The sequence below is a fragment of the Mesocricetus auratus genome, unplaced genomic scaffold, assembly GCF_017639785.1.
Source record: "Mesocricetus auratus isolate SY011 unplaced genomic scaffold, BCM_Maur_2.0 Super-Scaffold_100676, whole genome shotgun sequence".
NCBI lineage: Eukaryota > Metazoa > Chordata > Mammalia > Rodentia > Cricetidae > Mesocricetus > Mesocricetus auratus.
Genome location: NW_024429266.1, coordinates 132,458,801 through 132,476,760, shown reverse-complemented (window position 1 = coordinate 132,476,760; position 17,960 = coordinate 132,458,801). Strand labels below are relative to the sequence as shown.

The window sequence follows — 17,960 nt, the reverse complement described above, 5'->3', positions numbered from 1 at the left end:
CACCAGGGGACAGGGAAGCTGTGGAACTTAGCGGGCAGCTCCTAGCAGGAGGCAAGGAACCTGTAATTAACAGGCTCAGGAGGGCACAGAGAAAGATAGAGCAGGTAGAGAGATAGAGAGATAGAGCAGGTAGAGAGATAGAGAGAGCAGGTAGAGAGATAGAGAGATAGAGAGAGATAGAGCAGGTAGAAAGAGAGATAGAGAGAGATAGAGCAGGTAGAGAGATAGAGAGATAGAGAGAGCAGGTAGAGAGATAGAGAGATAGAGAGAGCAGGTAGAGAGATAGAGAGATAGAGAGAGATAGAGCAGGTAGAAAGAGAGATAGAGAGAGATAGAGCAGGTAGAGAGATAGAGAGAGCAGGTAGAGAGATAGAGAGATAGAGAGAGATAGAGCAGATAGAGAGATAGAGATAGAGCAGATAGAGAGATAGAGAGAGATAGAGCAGGTAGAGAGATAGAGATAGAGATAGAGAGATAGAGAGAGCAGGTAGAGAGATAGAGAGATAGAGAGAGATAGAGCAGATAGAGAGATAGAGAGAGATAGAGCAGGTAGAGAGAGAGATAGAGAGAGATAGAGCAGGTAGAGAGATAGAGAGAGATAGAGCAGATAAAGAGATAGAGAGAGATGGAGCAGGTAGAGAGATAGAGAGATAGAGAGAGCAGGTAGAGAGATAGAGAGATAGAGAGATAGAGCAGATAGAGAGATAGAGATAGAGCAGATAGAGAGATAGAGAGATAGAGCAGGTAGAGAGATAGAGAGATAGAGCAGGTAGAGAGATAGAGAGAGATAGAGAGAGCAGGTAGAGAGATAGAGAGAGCAGGTAGAGAGATAGAGAGAGCAGGTAGAGAGATAGAGCAGATAGAGAGATAGAGAGAGATAGAGCAGGTAGAGAGATAGAGAGAGAGATAGAGCAGATAAAGAGATAGAGAGAGATAGAGAGCAGGTAGAGAGCAGGTAGAGAGATAGAGAGATAGAGAGATAGAGCAGATAAAGAGATAGAGAGATAGAGAGATAGAGAGAGCAGGTAGAGAGATAGAGAGAGCAGGTAGAGAGATAGAGAGATAGAGATAGAGCAGATAGAGAGATAGAGAGATAGAGCAGGTAGAGAGATAGAGAGAGAGATAGAGCAGATAAAGAGATAGAGAGAGAGATAGAGATAGAGCAGGTAGCTCCATGGGAAAGGGGCAAGGCAAGGAAGGGTGACCCAGGAGCTTGTAGAGAAGCTGTGGAATTTAGCAGGCAGCTCCTAGGGAGAGGTGAAGAAGTTCCCAGAAGGAACTGAGAGGAGAACCATGAGGGAGCAAAGAGAGTCAGTGTTGTAGTAACCAGAATTTCAATCCAGGGTGTCCCCAAGTGGGCTGAGAGACTGTTAGAGAGAAATGTCCCAAATCACTGAGGAGAGGCATCCCTTTCCATGTGATTGGGTTCCAGTAGGGTAAGAGGAAACCACCTGCCACACAGGTGTGGCTTTCATGGTAAAGCAAAACGAAACAGGGAACTCTGTGGCAACACTTATGGTAGAAAAAGAGAGACGAGTTGCTAGAGCAGAAAACAGCTGGAGAGGCGCAAGGGTCTTAGTAAGTAGAATTGCCCGTGTGGAGGGTCCCTGAAGGGCCTGGCAGGGAGATGCCTGTGTGATGGGTGCCCACCTGGTGGGTGGCCCAAAAGGGTATAGCAAGGAGATGTCCATGTTGTGGGCAGCCCAAAAGATCAGAGTAGGGAGAGAAGACGCTTACCTAATAGGTAAGGAGAGATGGATGGATAGTTAAGGTGGAGGGAAGAAGTGGCTGAAGAAACAGACTCTAGATGAAATTTGATGGTGGCAAAAGCCAGCAGAAGCAAATGATCTGTACATACCTTAGGAGAGTCAGATCAGCCACTTGGTTCAGAGCAGCCGAGTTCCTTGGGGAGGGAACTCATTTAAGCCATTCTTCTGGTTTTGGCACCAGATGAATGGAAACAAACAAGCAAGCAAACAAATAGGAAAGGAAAGGACCATAGCTGTCCCTAGGCATGGTGAAGAAAAAAGTTTATTATAGATAAAAGAGTCTGAGCAGAGACAGGCACATCTGGGAGACTGGGGAAGAGGAGACAGGGAACCAAATGCAGCAAGCAGCCTGGAGGTCGACAGTACATAAAAGGGATGGGTAACTGATGGGGAAGTCCTGTGTATATGTCAATAAAGCACTGTTGGCAAATAGGGAAGCAAGATAGGTGGGACTAGGAGTCGAGGAGGATTCTGGAAAAGAGAAACACAGAGAGGTATCATTTAGCCGCCATAGAAGTAAGAGGTCCAGACCCTTTCTCCGGTAAGAGAAATACTTAGATGGGTTAAATACTTAAGTCAGAGATAGTCAGTAAGAAACAAGCAAATGGCCAACAGCTTCATAATTAATATAGCCTCCTGTATGTTATTTGGGGACTGCAACTGTGGCAGAGCCCAAGCAGCTGGCGGGGGAAAACCAAAGTGGCTGGCAGAGGAAAACTACATGTTACAGGTAATCAAAAGGTCTGGATTATATAAGGAAGAGCCTCTGGGAGAAAGGCAGTCCTCGGGCTTGAGAGTTCAGGGTAGAGGGAGGACAGGCTAGCCATACCCTGTAACAGTTAGGGGCTGAGGGATGCTGGAAAAACCTGGAGGTCAGGTCCGCTTTGATATGCTAGTCACTTCAGCCATTTGTCCCTGGTTTGAAACTTAACAGTATCCTAGCTTCATTTCTGTTGCTATGATTAAAAAATAACATGGAGGAAGAAGGGTTTATATGGCTTAAAAATTACAGGTCCCAGCCCATCATTTCAGGAAAAAAAATCAAGGCAGGAATTCAGTCCCATCACAGTCAAGTGCAAAGAAGGTAAACACATCCTTGTTTGCTTTCAGCTAACTGGCTTCACTTTTGTAATGTTTGGAACCCCCAGTCCCCAAGGGATGGTATCGTATACAATGGTTATGTGTCCTTACATCAATTAATTATCAAGATGTCCTCCACAGACTTCTCCACAGGCCAACCTTATCTAGTCAATTCCTCATTGAGACTCACTTCCAGGCGAATCTACATTGTGTCAGATTGACAGTTAATACTAACCAGCAGGATTAGGAAATATTCTTGAGTTGGTAGGGATCTTGTTTCACGGCTTAGTGAGTTTTCCTGTTTCTCAGCCACGGGTGAAGATTTTACTGTAGGGACTTCAGGGATCTACTCACAGCTTTCTTCTGATAAAAGTGACTCTGAAGATGCTTGGGCCCGGTAGCTGGATCTTATTTCTAGGGATCTAATATAGTGACAGTTCATGGCAAGCAGATCGTTTTATAATTGTGCTCTATTCAAAGAATATTAAGTCAGTTCATAGACACCTAGAGACAATGCCAGTTAAGGCACGCTCCTTCCTTCTGTGTCACTGTGGGAAACCTTGTCCCAGTAAGCCAGAGGTGAAGTGGACCAGAGAAGTGCAGGTCAGGACATCCCGTTCATCCTTGGTACAGGCAACAAGTACAGAAGTAAAAAGCACGTTGTAGTGGGTCAGAAATTCAAGATCACCTGTGTAGGTTAGCTTGGACTCTGAGACCCTGCCAAAAAACAAAACACGAGGTGGAGAGGTGGCTCAGCAGTTAAGAGTGTGTACCACTTTTGCAGAGGACCTAAGTTCAGTTTCTAGCACCCACATCAGGTGGCTCACAAATGCCTGCAGCTGATTTGATGCCATGGCACACATGAATTCTAGTGCACATACTCACACAGAGGTGTGCATGTGGGGACACACACACACACACACACACAAACACACACACACACACACACACTACATACAATTTCTTAAAAAGCAAAGCAAAACAAATAAAAATGATAAAATAAAAGTAACCCCTTTTAAAAATCGCCACACTGCAGTGATTCTTATAGTTTTGGCTGTGAGCCTAGCCTTTAACGGCTGAGCCATCTCTCCAGCCCCACGGCAGTGATTCTAAATAATGTCAACAATAGTATATGCTGTCCCTTGGCCAGTAATAGCATATGTCCAAGTAACTGCTGTTGCTTGAATTTCAATGGTCACCTTTAAATATTACTTATCCTTGAAAACGTCAATTTTTTTTCCTGGAAGTTAGTTTGACAGACTCAGGTGGACAGTTATCTACTAACACAATGTTGCCTCGTCTACATGAGTCAATTTAAGAGTCACTTCTGAGGGTGCCAAACTGCTCAAGCTGCCTCTGGTCACAGAGCATAATGCCAATCCCTGTGATACTCCATCCTCCAGTATTTTAAGTGGATAAGAAATGAACAGCCACTGTAACAATGAGAAAATGGGGCTGTAACACTTGTAGCTTCCAAGGGAGCATTCCAGGTTTGGTTTGGTTTTGCTTTTGACAAAGTCTCACATGCCAGAGGTATGAAGGAAAGGGGACAGGCAGTCAGAACAGGTACTCTCCTTTGACCATCTGGAACCAAGGGATGGAACTCGGATTATCGGGCTTAGTAGCAAGTGCCTTCCTGCATCATCCGAGCTTCTCACCAACCCTTAAATTTTACTGAAAAAAATTAAAGTGTGTGTACTGCTATTGAGTTATACCCACAGCCCCTAGTATTTAACATTTGAAGCACAGAAATTGATGAGAACTGTGTTCCATAATTTTTTGTTTAGTACACAATATAGGTAAATTTTTGAAGAATGAAATACAAATATGTATATATGAATAAAAATATGAGGAGATGCTGTTAGAATGTTCTAAAATATCAAGTTGGAAGTGAGCTATCAGAGCAGTCCTAAGGGACCTCTGAACAGAGATATGTGGGGTTACAAGTGACAGACAGCATTATTGTGCCTATGTGTAAAGGGAAGCCTTTTTCTTGAGAGAAGCCTTCCCGCCAGCCTGGTTCTAGAGCCCCATCAGTCCCAAATAAACACACAGGAGGCTATATTAATTATGAAGCTGTTGGCCTTGCTTGTTTCTTACTGGCTAGCTCTGACTTAAGTATTTACCCCATAATTGTTAATCTAAGTATTTCTCTTACCGGAGAATAGTTTCGGGCTTCCTACCCCATGGTGTTACATCTTGACTCTCTGTGTTTCTCCTTCCCAGAGTTCTCCTGGACTCCTAGTCCCACCTATCTTGGTTCCCTATTGGCCCAACAGTGTTTTATTGACATATACATAGGACTTCCCCAACACCTATGTCTAACCTGTCCCTCTTCAGATCCTGTCCTAGTCCATTCCTTTTCCTCCCTGGCTTAAGTCTGTGTCTCTGAACCTGAGGTGGACACTTGTCCCTCTTCTTTCCCAACTCCATTCAGGCTCGCAGACTTGTGGAGCACTCCAAGCTCAGGATACCAGTATAAAAGATGACCAGATAGTTCAAAATGACTTTGAAATTTTGGAATGCCACGCTGAGAACAGCTGGAATAAATGTGAAGCCTATACTTCCAGGTAGACAACCAAGTGCCCTGAGTGGCCCTCTGGCAGTGAGATATCTTAACACAATATTTGTCGGAACCTATCATAGAGGTGGCCTGGAAGCTTTGGGAGACCGACATAAGCCTTTAAGGGGCACAGCAGAATTCTACAGTTTAGACCTCAATTGCACCTCAAAAGGCCCACGTTTTGAAGGCATGGTCCCAGCCTGTGACACTGCTGGGAGTAGTGGGTCCTTTAGGAGGTGGGGCTTGATGGGAGGAAGCAAAGTCATTGGGAAGTGTGCCTGTGAGGGGGTATTGCTTCCCAGCTGCCAGGAGGTGAGTGACTTCCTCTGCCACGCACTCTTGTCATGGTTTACTGTCTTGACACAGGCCTAAAAGCAAGGGACCACCAGCCAAGGACAATAACTCTGAAGCCATGACTTAAAATTTTTCCTCTTTGTAAGCCTTTCTTCTTCTAAAATGGATTATTTGGGGGGCATCTCAGCACTCGGAAGACAGAGGTGAGGGTGGAGAGTTTGAAGCCAGCCTGAACAACAAAAAGAAGAAAACAGATTTACTTTGGCTCACGGTTAAAATGTCTGATAAAGAATTCATTTCATCCAGAAGAGACATTTAGCATGAGACCTTCGTTTTGAAAAGTGTAAGTCTAAAATTCAAAATGGTAAAGATTGCCCTCCGTCAGGCTACGTCTCTTTTCTTTATGGCGTACCTAGTCTGTGGTAACGTGTTATTTGCAACAAAATATGGGCAAAAGCACCCCCTGCTTTTAGAAATTATTTAATTTTTATTTTTTAATTATGTGAATGTGTATTGCCCAGGCTGGCCTCAAACTTGTAGTCCTCCTGCCTCCATCTCCTTCAGCAAATGCTGCCAGCATGCACCACCACAACTGGCGTGAATGTGTGTGTGTGCTTGTGAAAGTGGGGGGTGGGGCTCTGCCACCAGAGGCATTAGATCTCCTGGAGCCGGCATTACAGGCTGCAATGAGCCACCCGCACAAATTCGGGACCCAATGCCTGTGCAAGGGCAGTGCTTGATCTTAGCTGCTGAGCGGTGTCTCCAGCCCCAGCACGTCTTCGTGACTTGCTTTTTTTTTTCCTGTCTCCACTTTCAGCCTCATTAATGTCGTGTGCCACACCTGCTTCAAGAGGCAGGAGAAGCTCCACCGCTGCGGCCAGTGCAAGTTCGCCCACTACTGCGACCGCACGTGCCAGAAGGATGCTTGGCTGAACCACAAGCACGAGTGTTCCGCCATCAAGAGATACGGGAAGGTGCCCAATGAGAACATCAGGTCGGAGCTGGTCCCCATGACAGGGCTCGGGATGTCCAAATGTCGGGCTGGGATGGCAGAGATGACAGCAGCATTCCCAGCCCTCAGGATGCCAGACTGAGTGCAAAGGTCTCAGGTCCTTTATTGCCCTCACTCCCTCAGGTCTGAGAGGGACACTGGGTGTCTAAAGCAGTGATTCCAAATTGGGACTCCTAGAGAGGCCTATAGGCCCCTGCATAGCTCCTCAATGTTTAATTAAAAAAAAAAAAGTGGTCTTCCAAACTTTGAAATTGGGAAAGTTACATGTTGTGGAGAATTAGGGTTTCTGGCTTCTCTGGAGAACAAGAATAAAAATGAAGCTCTGACAGGATGCACTGCAGCTCAACAGCATGCGTCTCTTTTAAGAGGTGGTTTTGCAGGTTGGTGAGCTCACTGTACAATGGCCTTCTTGCAGCCCAGACACCCGCACATGGAGCCATTGCTAGGAGCCTCAGCCAAGCATGAGAGTTCCAGCTGAGAGCTCCCAGGTGCTGATGGCCCTGCCGGAAGTTGTCGGTGCTGGGATGTGGTTAGGTCTGTAGGAAGGCAGGCTGACCTAGGAGCAAAATGAGTGAGGACACTGGTAATTAAAAGCATTTGCAGGGTGTGTGTGGGGCATGCCAACCAAGAACGGGGCCATCCCCTGGAAACTTTTAGGAATCTACAGGATGAAACTCTGTCAGCCTCAGCAAACTACTTGTTCTATCTGCGGAGTCATATTCTTCAAGACCTGAGTCTCCCTATCTCTTTCCTCTGCTCAGCTCCCACCGATCATATCTGTTACTGACTTGAAATCTGTCACCGTTGTTCTGTCTTCTTGGGGCCATATCCATGGATACTGATCTTTCCCACACCATATCCCGAACCTTACTTTCCCCATGCTGCCCTGGACTCTGTGTAGAAACTTTTGATTCTCAGGCACCTGGATAACCTAGAAGTGCACATTTTTTTGTTGTTGTTGTAGCTTTGGAGCCTGTCCTGGAAGAAGCTCTTGTAGACCAGGATGGTCTTGAACTCACAGAGATTCGCCTGCCTCTGCCTCCCAAATGCTAGGATTAAAGGCATGTGCCACCACTGCGTGTGGTTAGAAGTTCAGTTTCCTTTTTTTTTCTCGAGACAGGGTTTCTCTGTGGCTTTGGAGGCTGTCCTGAAACTTGCTCTGTAGACCAGGCTGGCCTCGAACTCACAGAGATCCACCTGCCTCTGCCTCCCGAGTGCTGGGATTAAAGGCGTGCACCACCAACGCCCGGCTAGAAGTTCAGTTTTCTAAGAATAATTCTTACCAAAACAGAAAGAAGTAGGGCCTGCACTGTGCCAAGCAGGAGGAGAAATCTCTCCCTGCAAGAGCATGTCTGCCTGGACCACCAATCCCCAGTCAGCAAGTGACACTGTGACACTAAGGGTCTTTGGGACACAGAATTCATTTTGTAGGAATGTACCACCTAACAGTCAACAAGGAAGCCTTGGGGTGAAGTACACCCCTCTGTGTTAGACTCAAAGGCCATTAGGGTCACTTCCTGACCCATTTTTGCCTTGCCTCTCTCAGGATTTAGGCCTAAGACCCAGGATGCTGCATGTCTTTGTGTCCCAGGCCCTGTGTGACTTGGTTTCTGCCCATCTGTCCAACTACCTTTGGTCCCTACTCCTTGTCCTCTATGCTGCTGTCACCAAGCTTTCTTGCTCTGTCTGCTCTGCCTTCAGTCCCCAGAGCCAGATCCTCTGTCCAGTCCAGTTACTGCTCCCATGTGTTTCCTGGTTCACTGCCCTGATGACCTTAGCTTCCTCTCCCAGCCACTCTGTCACACCACTCTTTTATTTTCTGAATAGCACTTAGCACCGCTTGAAAATGCTCTTGTTTACTGAAATCTCGCATGGTACAAGAAGCATCTTGATAGAAGTCTGTCCCTAACACTGTGCCCGGCATGTACTAGGCGCTGGTGCTTGCTGAATGGGTGAGTGTAGCGACCGGTTAGGTTATGGGGCGACAGCACTTCAGATCCGAGCGAAGGGCTAAGGATGTAAATGAAGACAAAGACAGCGGCTCATTCTTACAAGGAGAATGGCGTTTATTTCAACAAGAGCATTATACACCAATAGCAGGCATGGTGGAAAACCACCAAGGTCAGAAGCCTACGTTCCCAGGGCCCTCCCGCAAAGGATGGACCAATAAGAGGAATTAGCATTTAGACAATAAGGATGGACAGAAAACAGGAACTTACATGCAGTCCTTACTGGGAGAAGGGGACAAGAGGTGTTTTGCTAGAAGCTCCTAGTCACAAGCTGGTCAGCAGACCTCCTTGGGGGAGGGGTGCAACAAATCCCCCTTTTGTATATAATTTAAAAATGAGCATCTGGTTTAGGTTGCCCGGGACGTTAACATCTATCTTACCCGTCCCATCATCGAGAAGTTTGTCCAGGCCTCACAGACCCTCTGTCTTAGGTTACTAGATGTCCCCCAGAGACTTACCTGTCAATTGATTGCTCATTTGTCTAGCTGGCTCAACCAGGCCTGCACTGAGGGGTTATCTGCTGTCAAGGAATGCATGATCTGTTTTGTATAAAAATGGCGCTGGGCTTGTGGCCTTTCCATGTGGCAAAGGCAAACTAGAGCTAAAGACTGTGTTGCCCAGGGCCATAATCCCGAAGGCTAGCGACCCACTCTGTTTCTTAAGTAATAGACCTGTCTGCTGCAGTCCTGTTAAGAGGGGGGGTGCCAAAAGCCAGGGGCATTGGTGGCACACGCCTTTAATCCCAGCACCCAGCAGGCAGAGGCAAGCAGATCTCTGTGAGTTCGAGACCAGCCTGATCTACAGAGCTAGTTCCAGGACAGCCTCCAAAACAGTACAGAGAAACCCTGTCTCGAAAACAAACAAACAAAAAAAAAGGGGGGGGGGAGGTGCCAAGGGGAGGCACCCTGGTCTCAGTTAAAATAGCCAATCAAGTCGTGTAATTATGAAATTGCCATTTGATAAGATTTAAAGTGCCCAATTGTAATTAATATAATTTTGGGAACTTAAGGTAGAGGCATCCTCCCCCTGGGGATTTTTCTAGCAAGCCTGCCGTGGCAACTGGCTAAGAGATAGGGAAGCCAGAAACTGCAGCTGCCGTGATGTCAAAATCACTCCCGTGTCGTGTGAGGATGAGTTGGTTCTCTCCTGAGTGTTACACTGGAATAGGCATGACACCTGGAACACGACCACCAAGGCTGATATTTCACCATTCCAACAGCTTCTCAAGTGGCATTCCTGAAGGAAATAATTAAGCATTTCTCCCGAGGGAGTGTCATTGAATATAGGCAAATGTTTAAGCAGGCAAATCCTGACGGCTGCCTTTCCTAGGCTATGGTTGAGTCTGTTTATAGCTGGATACACCTGACTCCGAAGACCTGCAGGCATCAGGACAGGCTGGTTCCTCGTTAAAGCCTAATGGGTCTATTGACAGCTGATGAGTATCAGCAGCAACAGAGTGCACACAATGCTCTGGAACCCAAATTGGGGACTCACCATCTTGTGGGAACACACGAACAGACCCATGGGCCCATACCAAAACCAGATCTGGTCCTTTCCAAAGACCCGAGGTTAGGTCTTTTCATTTAACTAGAGGTTTTTGCTGTACAGTGGACCGCCAATGACAGTCTGCTGCAGAGTTACCAGAAGCATCCACAATTAAAAAATTTAAGACATAAAGGATAAATGATAGAGTAGAGTGAGGGGAGCCAAGGTGGCCCCCAAGATCCCCCTTCTTTACTTTAGCTAAATAGGCTTTTAGGGTGTGATGAGCATGTTCCACAATAGCCTGCCCTTGGGGGTTGTAAGGAATTCCAGTTTTGGGGGAGATATCAAAATCTAGACAAAAGTGATTGAAACCTCTGATGACATAGCCGGGGTCATTATCGGTCTCAATTTGTTTTGGGACCCCTACGTAAGCAAAAGCCTGTAAACAGTGGCTCTTAACATCTTTTACTTTTTCACCAGACTGGGCAGAGGCGAATATCAGGTGGGAAAAGATATCTATGGAAACACGGACAAATTGTAATTTACCAAAGGATGACACATGTGTTACATCCATTTACCAAATGTGATTGGGCAAAAGTCCTTGAAAATTAACTCCCAAGTGAGGCACAGGAAGAAATTCTACACAAAGAGGGCAATCCTTAACTATTTGAACAGCCTGTTCTTTGGTAATCCCAGTATGAAAGCGCAAAGACCCTGCACTAAGATGAAAGCGCTTGTGCAGGGATTGTGCTTTAGTGAGCCCTTGTAAAACCACACCGATTTGAGCATACCTGTCAGCCATGTGACTTCTTTTGCTGAGGGGCCCTGGGCAAAGGGGTGTGGGCCCTAAGATGTCCCACAAATATAGGTTTGCTCCATTGCCATAGCAGACCTTATACCTGTAATAAACTCTCTTGTATCCTAGAGATGGGAGCAACATAGGCAGCAGTCTCTAAGAGCTGGATAATATAAGCAACATATTGACTATTCATATAGATGTTTAATGCTTCTGTGGGGAAGAGTTGTACAGCCAAGGTCAGGGTTGAAAGTTCGGCCATTTGGGCAGAAGTTTCAGGAATTCTGGCTGTCTTAATGATGGGATAAGACACGACTACAGCTGTACCAGTCACCCCTTAGAAATAGGCCAAGAGACTACGATTTTTGGGAAAATCAAAGGAGGCATTTTAAAAAAGGAAGCAAATTATTGGATGGGAAATGACTATCAAAATAACTCTGGGTAGCAGAGACAAAAGTGGCCCAATCGCAATTATTATTTTGCAGCCATCCTATTTGTTTACAGGACAAAGATATAATAACCTGATCTGGTTCCTTACCAAAGGTTTATAAGGCAGTTTTTGTGCTTTAAACAGGAGCACAACTATAGCTTGCAGAACAAAACACTAACAATTTTAGAGGCTGGGCATAGTCTATATAATCCAATTGAGCCCTTTCTAAGGCTTTTCAATCAAATGAATACACTCCTGTCCTGCCGTAGTGAGGACTCGAGGAGAGTTGGGATCCAAATCCCCTTGTAATATATCAAAAAGATGTTTAAGTTGCCCAGTAGTAATTTTCAAGCTAGGTCTGATCCAATTGATATCTCCCAGAATCTTTTGAAAATCATTTAACATTTGAAGGGTGTCCAGGTGAAGACTGACTTTTTGAGGGAGCACCCCATTATGAAACAAGCAGTGTCCTAGATAATGATATGAAAACTCCTTTTGTACCTTCTCTGGTGCTAATTGTAAGCCAACCAACCCTAAAGTGGTCTGAAGACCCCCAAAGGCAGATAGTAATAGTTTTTCTTTTGGCGCAGCCAACAGTAAATCATCCATATAATGAATTATATATAATTGAGGATATTTTTGTCTGACTGGCTCTATAACCTGAGAAACATAAATTTGACACATGGTAGGGCTGTTAGCCATGCCTTGGGGCAAAACTACCCACTGATATCTCTTATAAGGCTCTCTTAAGCTCAAAGATGGAACACTGAAAGCAAAACACTATCAACAGGGTATAAAGGAATATTAAAAAACAATTCTTTAAATCGATCACAAGCAGATGCCAGTCTTTAGGGATGGCCACAGGGGTTGGCAACCCTGGCTGGGTGGCACCCATGAGTGTCATGGTCTTATTAACCTGTCTCAGATCTTGTAATAGCTTCTACTTACCCGATTTTTCCTTAATAACAAATATGGGGGTATTCCAGGGAGAGGTAGAGGGGACAAGAGGTGTTTTGCTGGAAGCTCCTAATCACATGCTGGTCAGCAGGCCCCCATGGGGGAAGGGTGCAACAGGTGAGTAAATGAATAGATGAATGAATGAATGAATGAATGAATGAATGCGTCTAGGTCTCTCTTATGCTGTTCTCCCCTCTTTTCCCAGGCTGGCAGCCCGCATCATGTGGCGGGTGGAGAGAGAGGGCACTGGGCTCACAGAGGGCTGTCTGGTGTCGGTGGATGACTTGCAGAACCACGTGGAGCACTTTGGGGAGGAGGAGCAGAAGGAACTTCGGGCGGACGTGGACACATTCTTGCAGTACTGGCCGCCACAGAGCCAGCAGTTCAGCATGCAGTATATCTCACACATCTTTGGCGTGGTATGGCCTTGTGTCCCCTCCAGCAACCCTGCTCTTTCCTCTGTGTCTGTCTCCTCCTCCTTCCCTTCTTCCCTTTGGGAACATAGAGTTTGGCTTCTATTTTCATGACAAGGACCACTAGCCCAGGCAGACAAAGACATGAAGTCTGCCCTCTTGTGTCCCTAGAATAGCAGGAATACCTACTTCTCCTTCTGCTTCTGAATAGAGAGGCAGATTCCTAAATGATCACATTAGAATAAGCCTAGACTCTTCCAGTATGATTTCTTATAATAGAAGGGCCATGGTGACACTGGGTATTATCCAACTAAGGAGCAAACCAGCCAGATTCAGGAGAGAAGGCCAGAAGTCTGAAAGTGACAGGGACTTAAGATGATGCCATTTCATCCCACCATATTTTTCTCACTTCATTTTTCTATCTATCTGTCTGTCTGTCTATCTATCTATCATGGTATCTTGCCATGTAGCTTAGGTTGGCCTTGAATTCCTAAACCTCCTGTATCCACCTCCTAAGGGCTGGGATACAGGTGTGTGCCACCTCTCGTAGCTCAGAGCATTTGCTCTTAGTTACTTTGGACACACACACACACACACACACACACACACACACACACACACACACACACGGAGAAGTAAACAACATGGATATTGAAGAAGTAAACCAATATGGATATTGAAAAGGACCTACCTGTGGAATTCAGGAGCAAACATTCGTATCTGTGGTGTCTGTAGGCTAGAACTATGGGAAGCGTCAAAATGGTAGTACTTTGGTAAACATGGGACTCCCCTTATGGCACTCATCTTGGGGATCATTTGAAGTCACACAGGAAACATGAAAGGGACTGCAGACTCGAGGCATCTTCAGGATGAGAAAGGGCTCTCTCTAAAAGAAATTGATCAATTTTATTTTTTATCAGCTTCATACATGCACATAATATATTCTGATTACTCTCTCCCCAGTCCTATTCGTTCCCTCCTATCTAGGTTACCATCCTCTCCCCCATCCCTCCTTTCCCAGACTCATGATTTTTGGTTCTGTTTTGTGACTCATTTGGTTTAAACAGAGGGCCCTCTAGTTTTCAAGCTCTCTCAGCAGCTAGGGCGATATTTTGTACTGGATATGTGTCTGTTGACTGATGCTTTTCCTGTCCTCTGGGTAGATCAACTGCAACGGCTTCACCCTCAGCGACCAGAGAGGCCTACAGGCGGTGGGCGTGGGCATCTTCCCCAACTTGGGCCTGGTGAACCATGACTGCTGGCCCAACTGCACTGTCATATTCAACAATGGCAAGTGAGTGCTCCTTTATCTGGACTTGTGCAATGGGGATCGGACATAGTTTTCCACTTGACTTCAACCAAAGACAAACTTTTGAACTCAACCTACCATGGATATCCAGTGTTCAGCATCCCAGGGGCTCAGTGCAGACTAACTGTCAAGAGAGGTAGTCTCTGAGGTGGATGTCAAAGGATTCTAACTGGTCAATTCCTTGAGACTGTCTAGATGTGTTTGATAAATCATTAACGACTGTTCTAAAACTTGAACTCTGGGATTACTTACCTAGAGTCAAAGCACCAAGAAGGTTTCTATGCTGGCTCAGGTCTCATGAGAAATTAGAAAGCACATTCAAACAGTTTACTCAAACAGAATTTAACAAAAGGACAATCTACTGATGTATGGGCAGGATTTAGGAAGGATCAGCCAAGGACTGTTGAGGGGTTCCGTGCTGAGCGAACAAAACCATTCCTAGGCTTAGCAGGCCAACAGAGATGCTGCAGCCATTGAACGTCTGAGCCATGGTAAGGTTTCTTTGGCTGAACTTCCTCACAACTGTGCCTGCACAGAAGCTAGTCACTGCTGGGATTGGGGGATAACGACTCCAACCGTGATCTCCTCCCCTTGGCCAACCTCACCCAGAAGCCAAAGAGCAAAGGAACCTGGGTGACGCTGTCCAGCCCTTTGCCCCCAGGAAGGCACAGATCAAAGACACATGGGCAGACGCTTGGATCTTGGGAGCAGGGCACAAAAGGAAAGGGATCAATAAATAACCTGGGGCCTGATTGTGTGTGGCTCAGGCTGGGGAGATTTGGAGGATGAAACCTGAACAATATGCATTGCCTTTGCTCACAAAGATGGTGTCTTATAACAGAAGAAAGCCAACTTTGAGCCATCAGTCAGCAGCTTTCTCCCTAAAACTTCCTGAAGCCAGGGACAGTGATTTCTGGGTCTCAGCTGAGAATCAGGTTGAAGTGACAACGTAGCCAGGACCATGATTTCTTCCTTCCTTCCTGTTTCTGACCACAGCATCTAAAGCCATTGAGAAAGATGACAAAGATCAGGAAAGTTTATTTTGGACTCTGAGGGTAATGTTTTCTAGCATGTTGTATTTCTCTGTCTAAGCCTCCGGGCACAATTGACTTTGTGGAGTCTTCCTACGAGGGTATGTTGCTCAGGGTTAGCCTGGTTAGTGGAGTGAATCATATTTAGCCAGGCACAGCTTCGAGATGACCCTGCTCTAAGTGCCAGTTACCCAAGGTCCCTCTTGTCACTGTGTAATGATCTAGGAACCTAGGACTCCTACTTCAGGGCATCTCTGGTGTCTGCTGTAGCTTCTTTGCACCTACTAATTGTGAGTGGCCATGTGCTCCCTGGGTTTGTTGGCTTTTGTGCAAGAGAGGAGATCATTACAGTCACTGCCTGTCTGCCTACCACACTGGAAATACCCCTGGATGTGGTATTAGTGGACCAGTTTTAACCACAACAATATGCAAGCTCTACATAATATGCAATTCAGAACACTCCCAAAAAGAGTCATCCAAAAGAGGCATGTTCATCCATCATGCTTGTTAGTGGGACAGTAACAACATCCCTATATTTTTTTGGCAGTCTGTTGTCAAATGTGTTCACTACTGGATTCTAAGTAGAAGACTGAGGACACGGGAAAGGAAGTCAGTTGTTCATCAGTGAATCCCCCCATAACCTCATGTTGTAACCCGGTTCCAATGCACTTTCCACCATACCAATGGTTTCCACCGTACCAGTGTGCTCTCCGCTGTACCAGGCAGCATCCTGGCAGGGGAGGGATGGAGTTGGTTGTGACCTTCAGTGCTCTGATTGCATCAGCCCGGAATGCTGTGCGCTCTTCGGGCTGTAGTAGAGCAGCCGATGGTATTGATTTCCTTGTGGGTGTCTGTTTTGTCTTTCAGTCATGAGGCAGTGAAATCCATGTTTCACACGCAGATGAGGTGGGTCAGTCTTCTCACACACCCCTGTTTCTCTGACCCATCTCCCTCACTTGCCTGGCTTCTGGGACCAGCCCTTCCTGAGTCCTTGGCTGTTGTCACCACGTGTCATGCCCTGCATGGCAGTGTCTTGGCTTCTTTGAATGGCAATTTTCTATGCACTTGAATTCATGATTTCCTCCTCACCCACCTACCACGTGGCTTGCCTTTGTTTTATTTTGTTTGCTTTCTCCTTCCCCCACCGCTACCTTTCATTCCTGACTTCTTTATTTTTACCTTGAAATCTGAACCTTCCTAGTTATCATTTCAGCCCCAAACTCCATTGTCTCCTTACCATTGTCCTTACCCCATTGTCTGCTTACCCCATTGTCTCTGCTTACCATGAAATAAGAATGCCTATTACTAACCAACCAAAGAACTGTGTGATTGTCTGTAGACCCAGCTTTTCATTCAAGCCAACAGTGCCCAGAGCTGGGATATTTTGGTAAATACATATTCATAGTATACTTTTTACTCATCAAAACTATGAGAATGTGGCTTAGGAATTATTTTACTTTGAACCCTTTGATAGTTTATTCTGGAACCATTTTGAGTGACCGTGGCCCAGGAACATAGATTTAGGTTACCCTAAATTCTATGTTCCAACATGATAGGAGTTTCTTGAAGGTTTTGTTTTTGTTTTTTTATATAGTTTCTCAGAACCAAGAAGGTCATAGACCAAGGCAACTTTAAAATACATTGGTGGGGACAGCAGAGAGGCAGGTACGGTAAGATGGGGGGGAGCTTTTCTATAGGCCCAAGATGCTATCTAATGCTATGCTTGCTTTTGGATCCATAGAAGCTAATAGTCTGCTAAGTTAATAAATTCGAAAATGTTTCTATCTATAAGTCACAGGGTAGTTCTGACAAGACGAGGCATGGTTGTTCTGGAGGGCTAGAACTAACTAACCTAGATAAGATAACCTCTGGATCTGCAGCGTTCCAACTGCTCTCCACAACCCTGAAATGCTAGCCAACCAGTCAGTCCTTGTGGGGGTCACATATTATTTATTAAATACTATGAGGTCTCTCATAGCTAGGGGAGCACTCGTGCCTAGAATCTGCTGCAGATGAGGTTGAGTAATGAGCAGGGCAGCATTCATTAGGAGAGAGGAACAGCTGGCAAATGCCATTAAGAAAGTAACTCATGGATCATATCAAAACTAGTACCCACCGCGATCTGAATCTGAATTTCTTTTTACACTCCCTGTGTCTGACATAACTTGTAACATAGGATGACAATACCTAAAATTAAATAATCAAGAACACAGTTTGGCCTAATGGGGGTAAAGGTAACATATGAAACAAACATTTCTAAAATGATCAAAATTTACATATTTTAATGAGATTGGCTGCAGAGTTCCTCCTGTGTTTACAGTTATTTGTACTCTATGAACTGTCTTACTTACATTGAAATGACTTGAAATGGGACTTTAGAATAAGTCACTGCAGGATTGTCTCCCTTTTATTAGTAAAAAGTAAATATTGTTAAATTAATTTTTAAGCCTGGCTAATTGTACTATTGGACATTTTAGATATGAATTAAAACAATAAACATCAGTGCCAAAGGTTCAAACCATCATGGATGTTGCTATTAGAGATTGATGTCATTTGTCTAATTTGAATAATAACAGTCAACCCAAACCTTTGGATATCTTTAGCTAGAGTAAGTAGAGTGAAAGTTTAATTTAAAAACTTGATCACTTTGTTTTGTTCCTACTATACCGAGCAATGAGAATATATGTATGTGTATCTATAAAAAAGTGAAAAACTTGAATCTTTCAAACATTAATTTTGGATAAGGTAGGATTTAGGATAAGCAAATAGTCACAACAAAAAAACATGATCAAATGAAAGAACACAATATTAA

General features: G+C 45.2%; 1 protein-coding gene across 2 annotated transcripts in view; it reads left to right on the top strand.

The window, feature by feature from the left end:
- Smyd1 (SET and MYND domain containing 1) overlaps positions 1–17,960 on the top strand; it is a 52,965-nt gene that overhangs the window by 13,197 nt on the left and 21,808 nt on the right. The window contains exons 2-5 of one of the 2 annotated variants that reach the window (XM_040737609.1): positions 6,524–6,700; positions 12,601–12,814; positions 13,972–14,102; positions 16,016–16,054. In XM_040737609.1, the coding sequence (XP_040593543.1) occupies positions 6,524–6,700; positions 12,601–12,814; positions 13,972–14,102; positions 16,016–16,054 (561 nt within the window). The remainder of the gene's footprint in view (positions 1–6,523; positions 6,701–12,600; positions 12,815–13,971; positions 14,103–16,015; positions 16,055–17,960) is intronic. The other variant, XM_040737610.1, reaches the window with a different exon arrangement.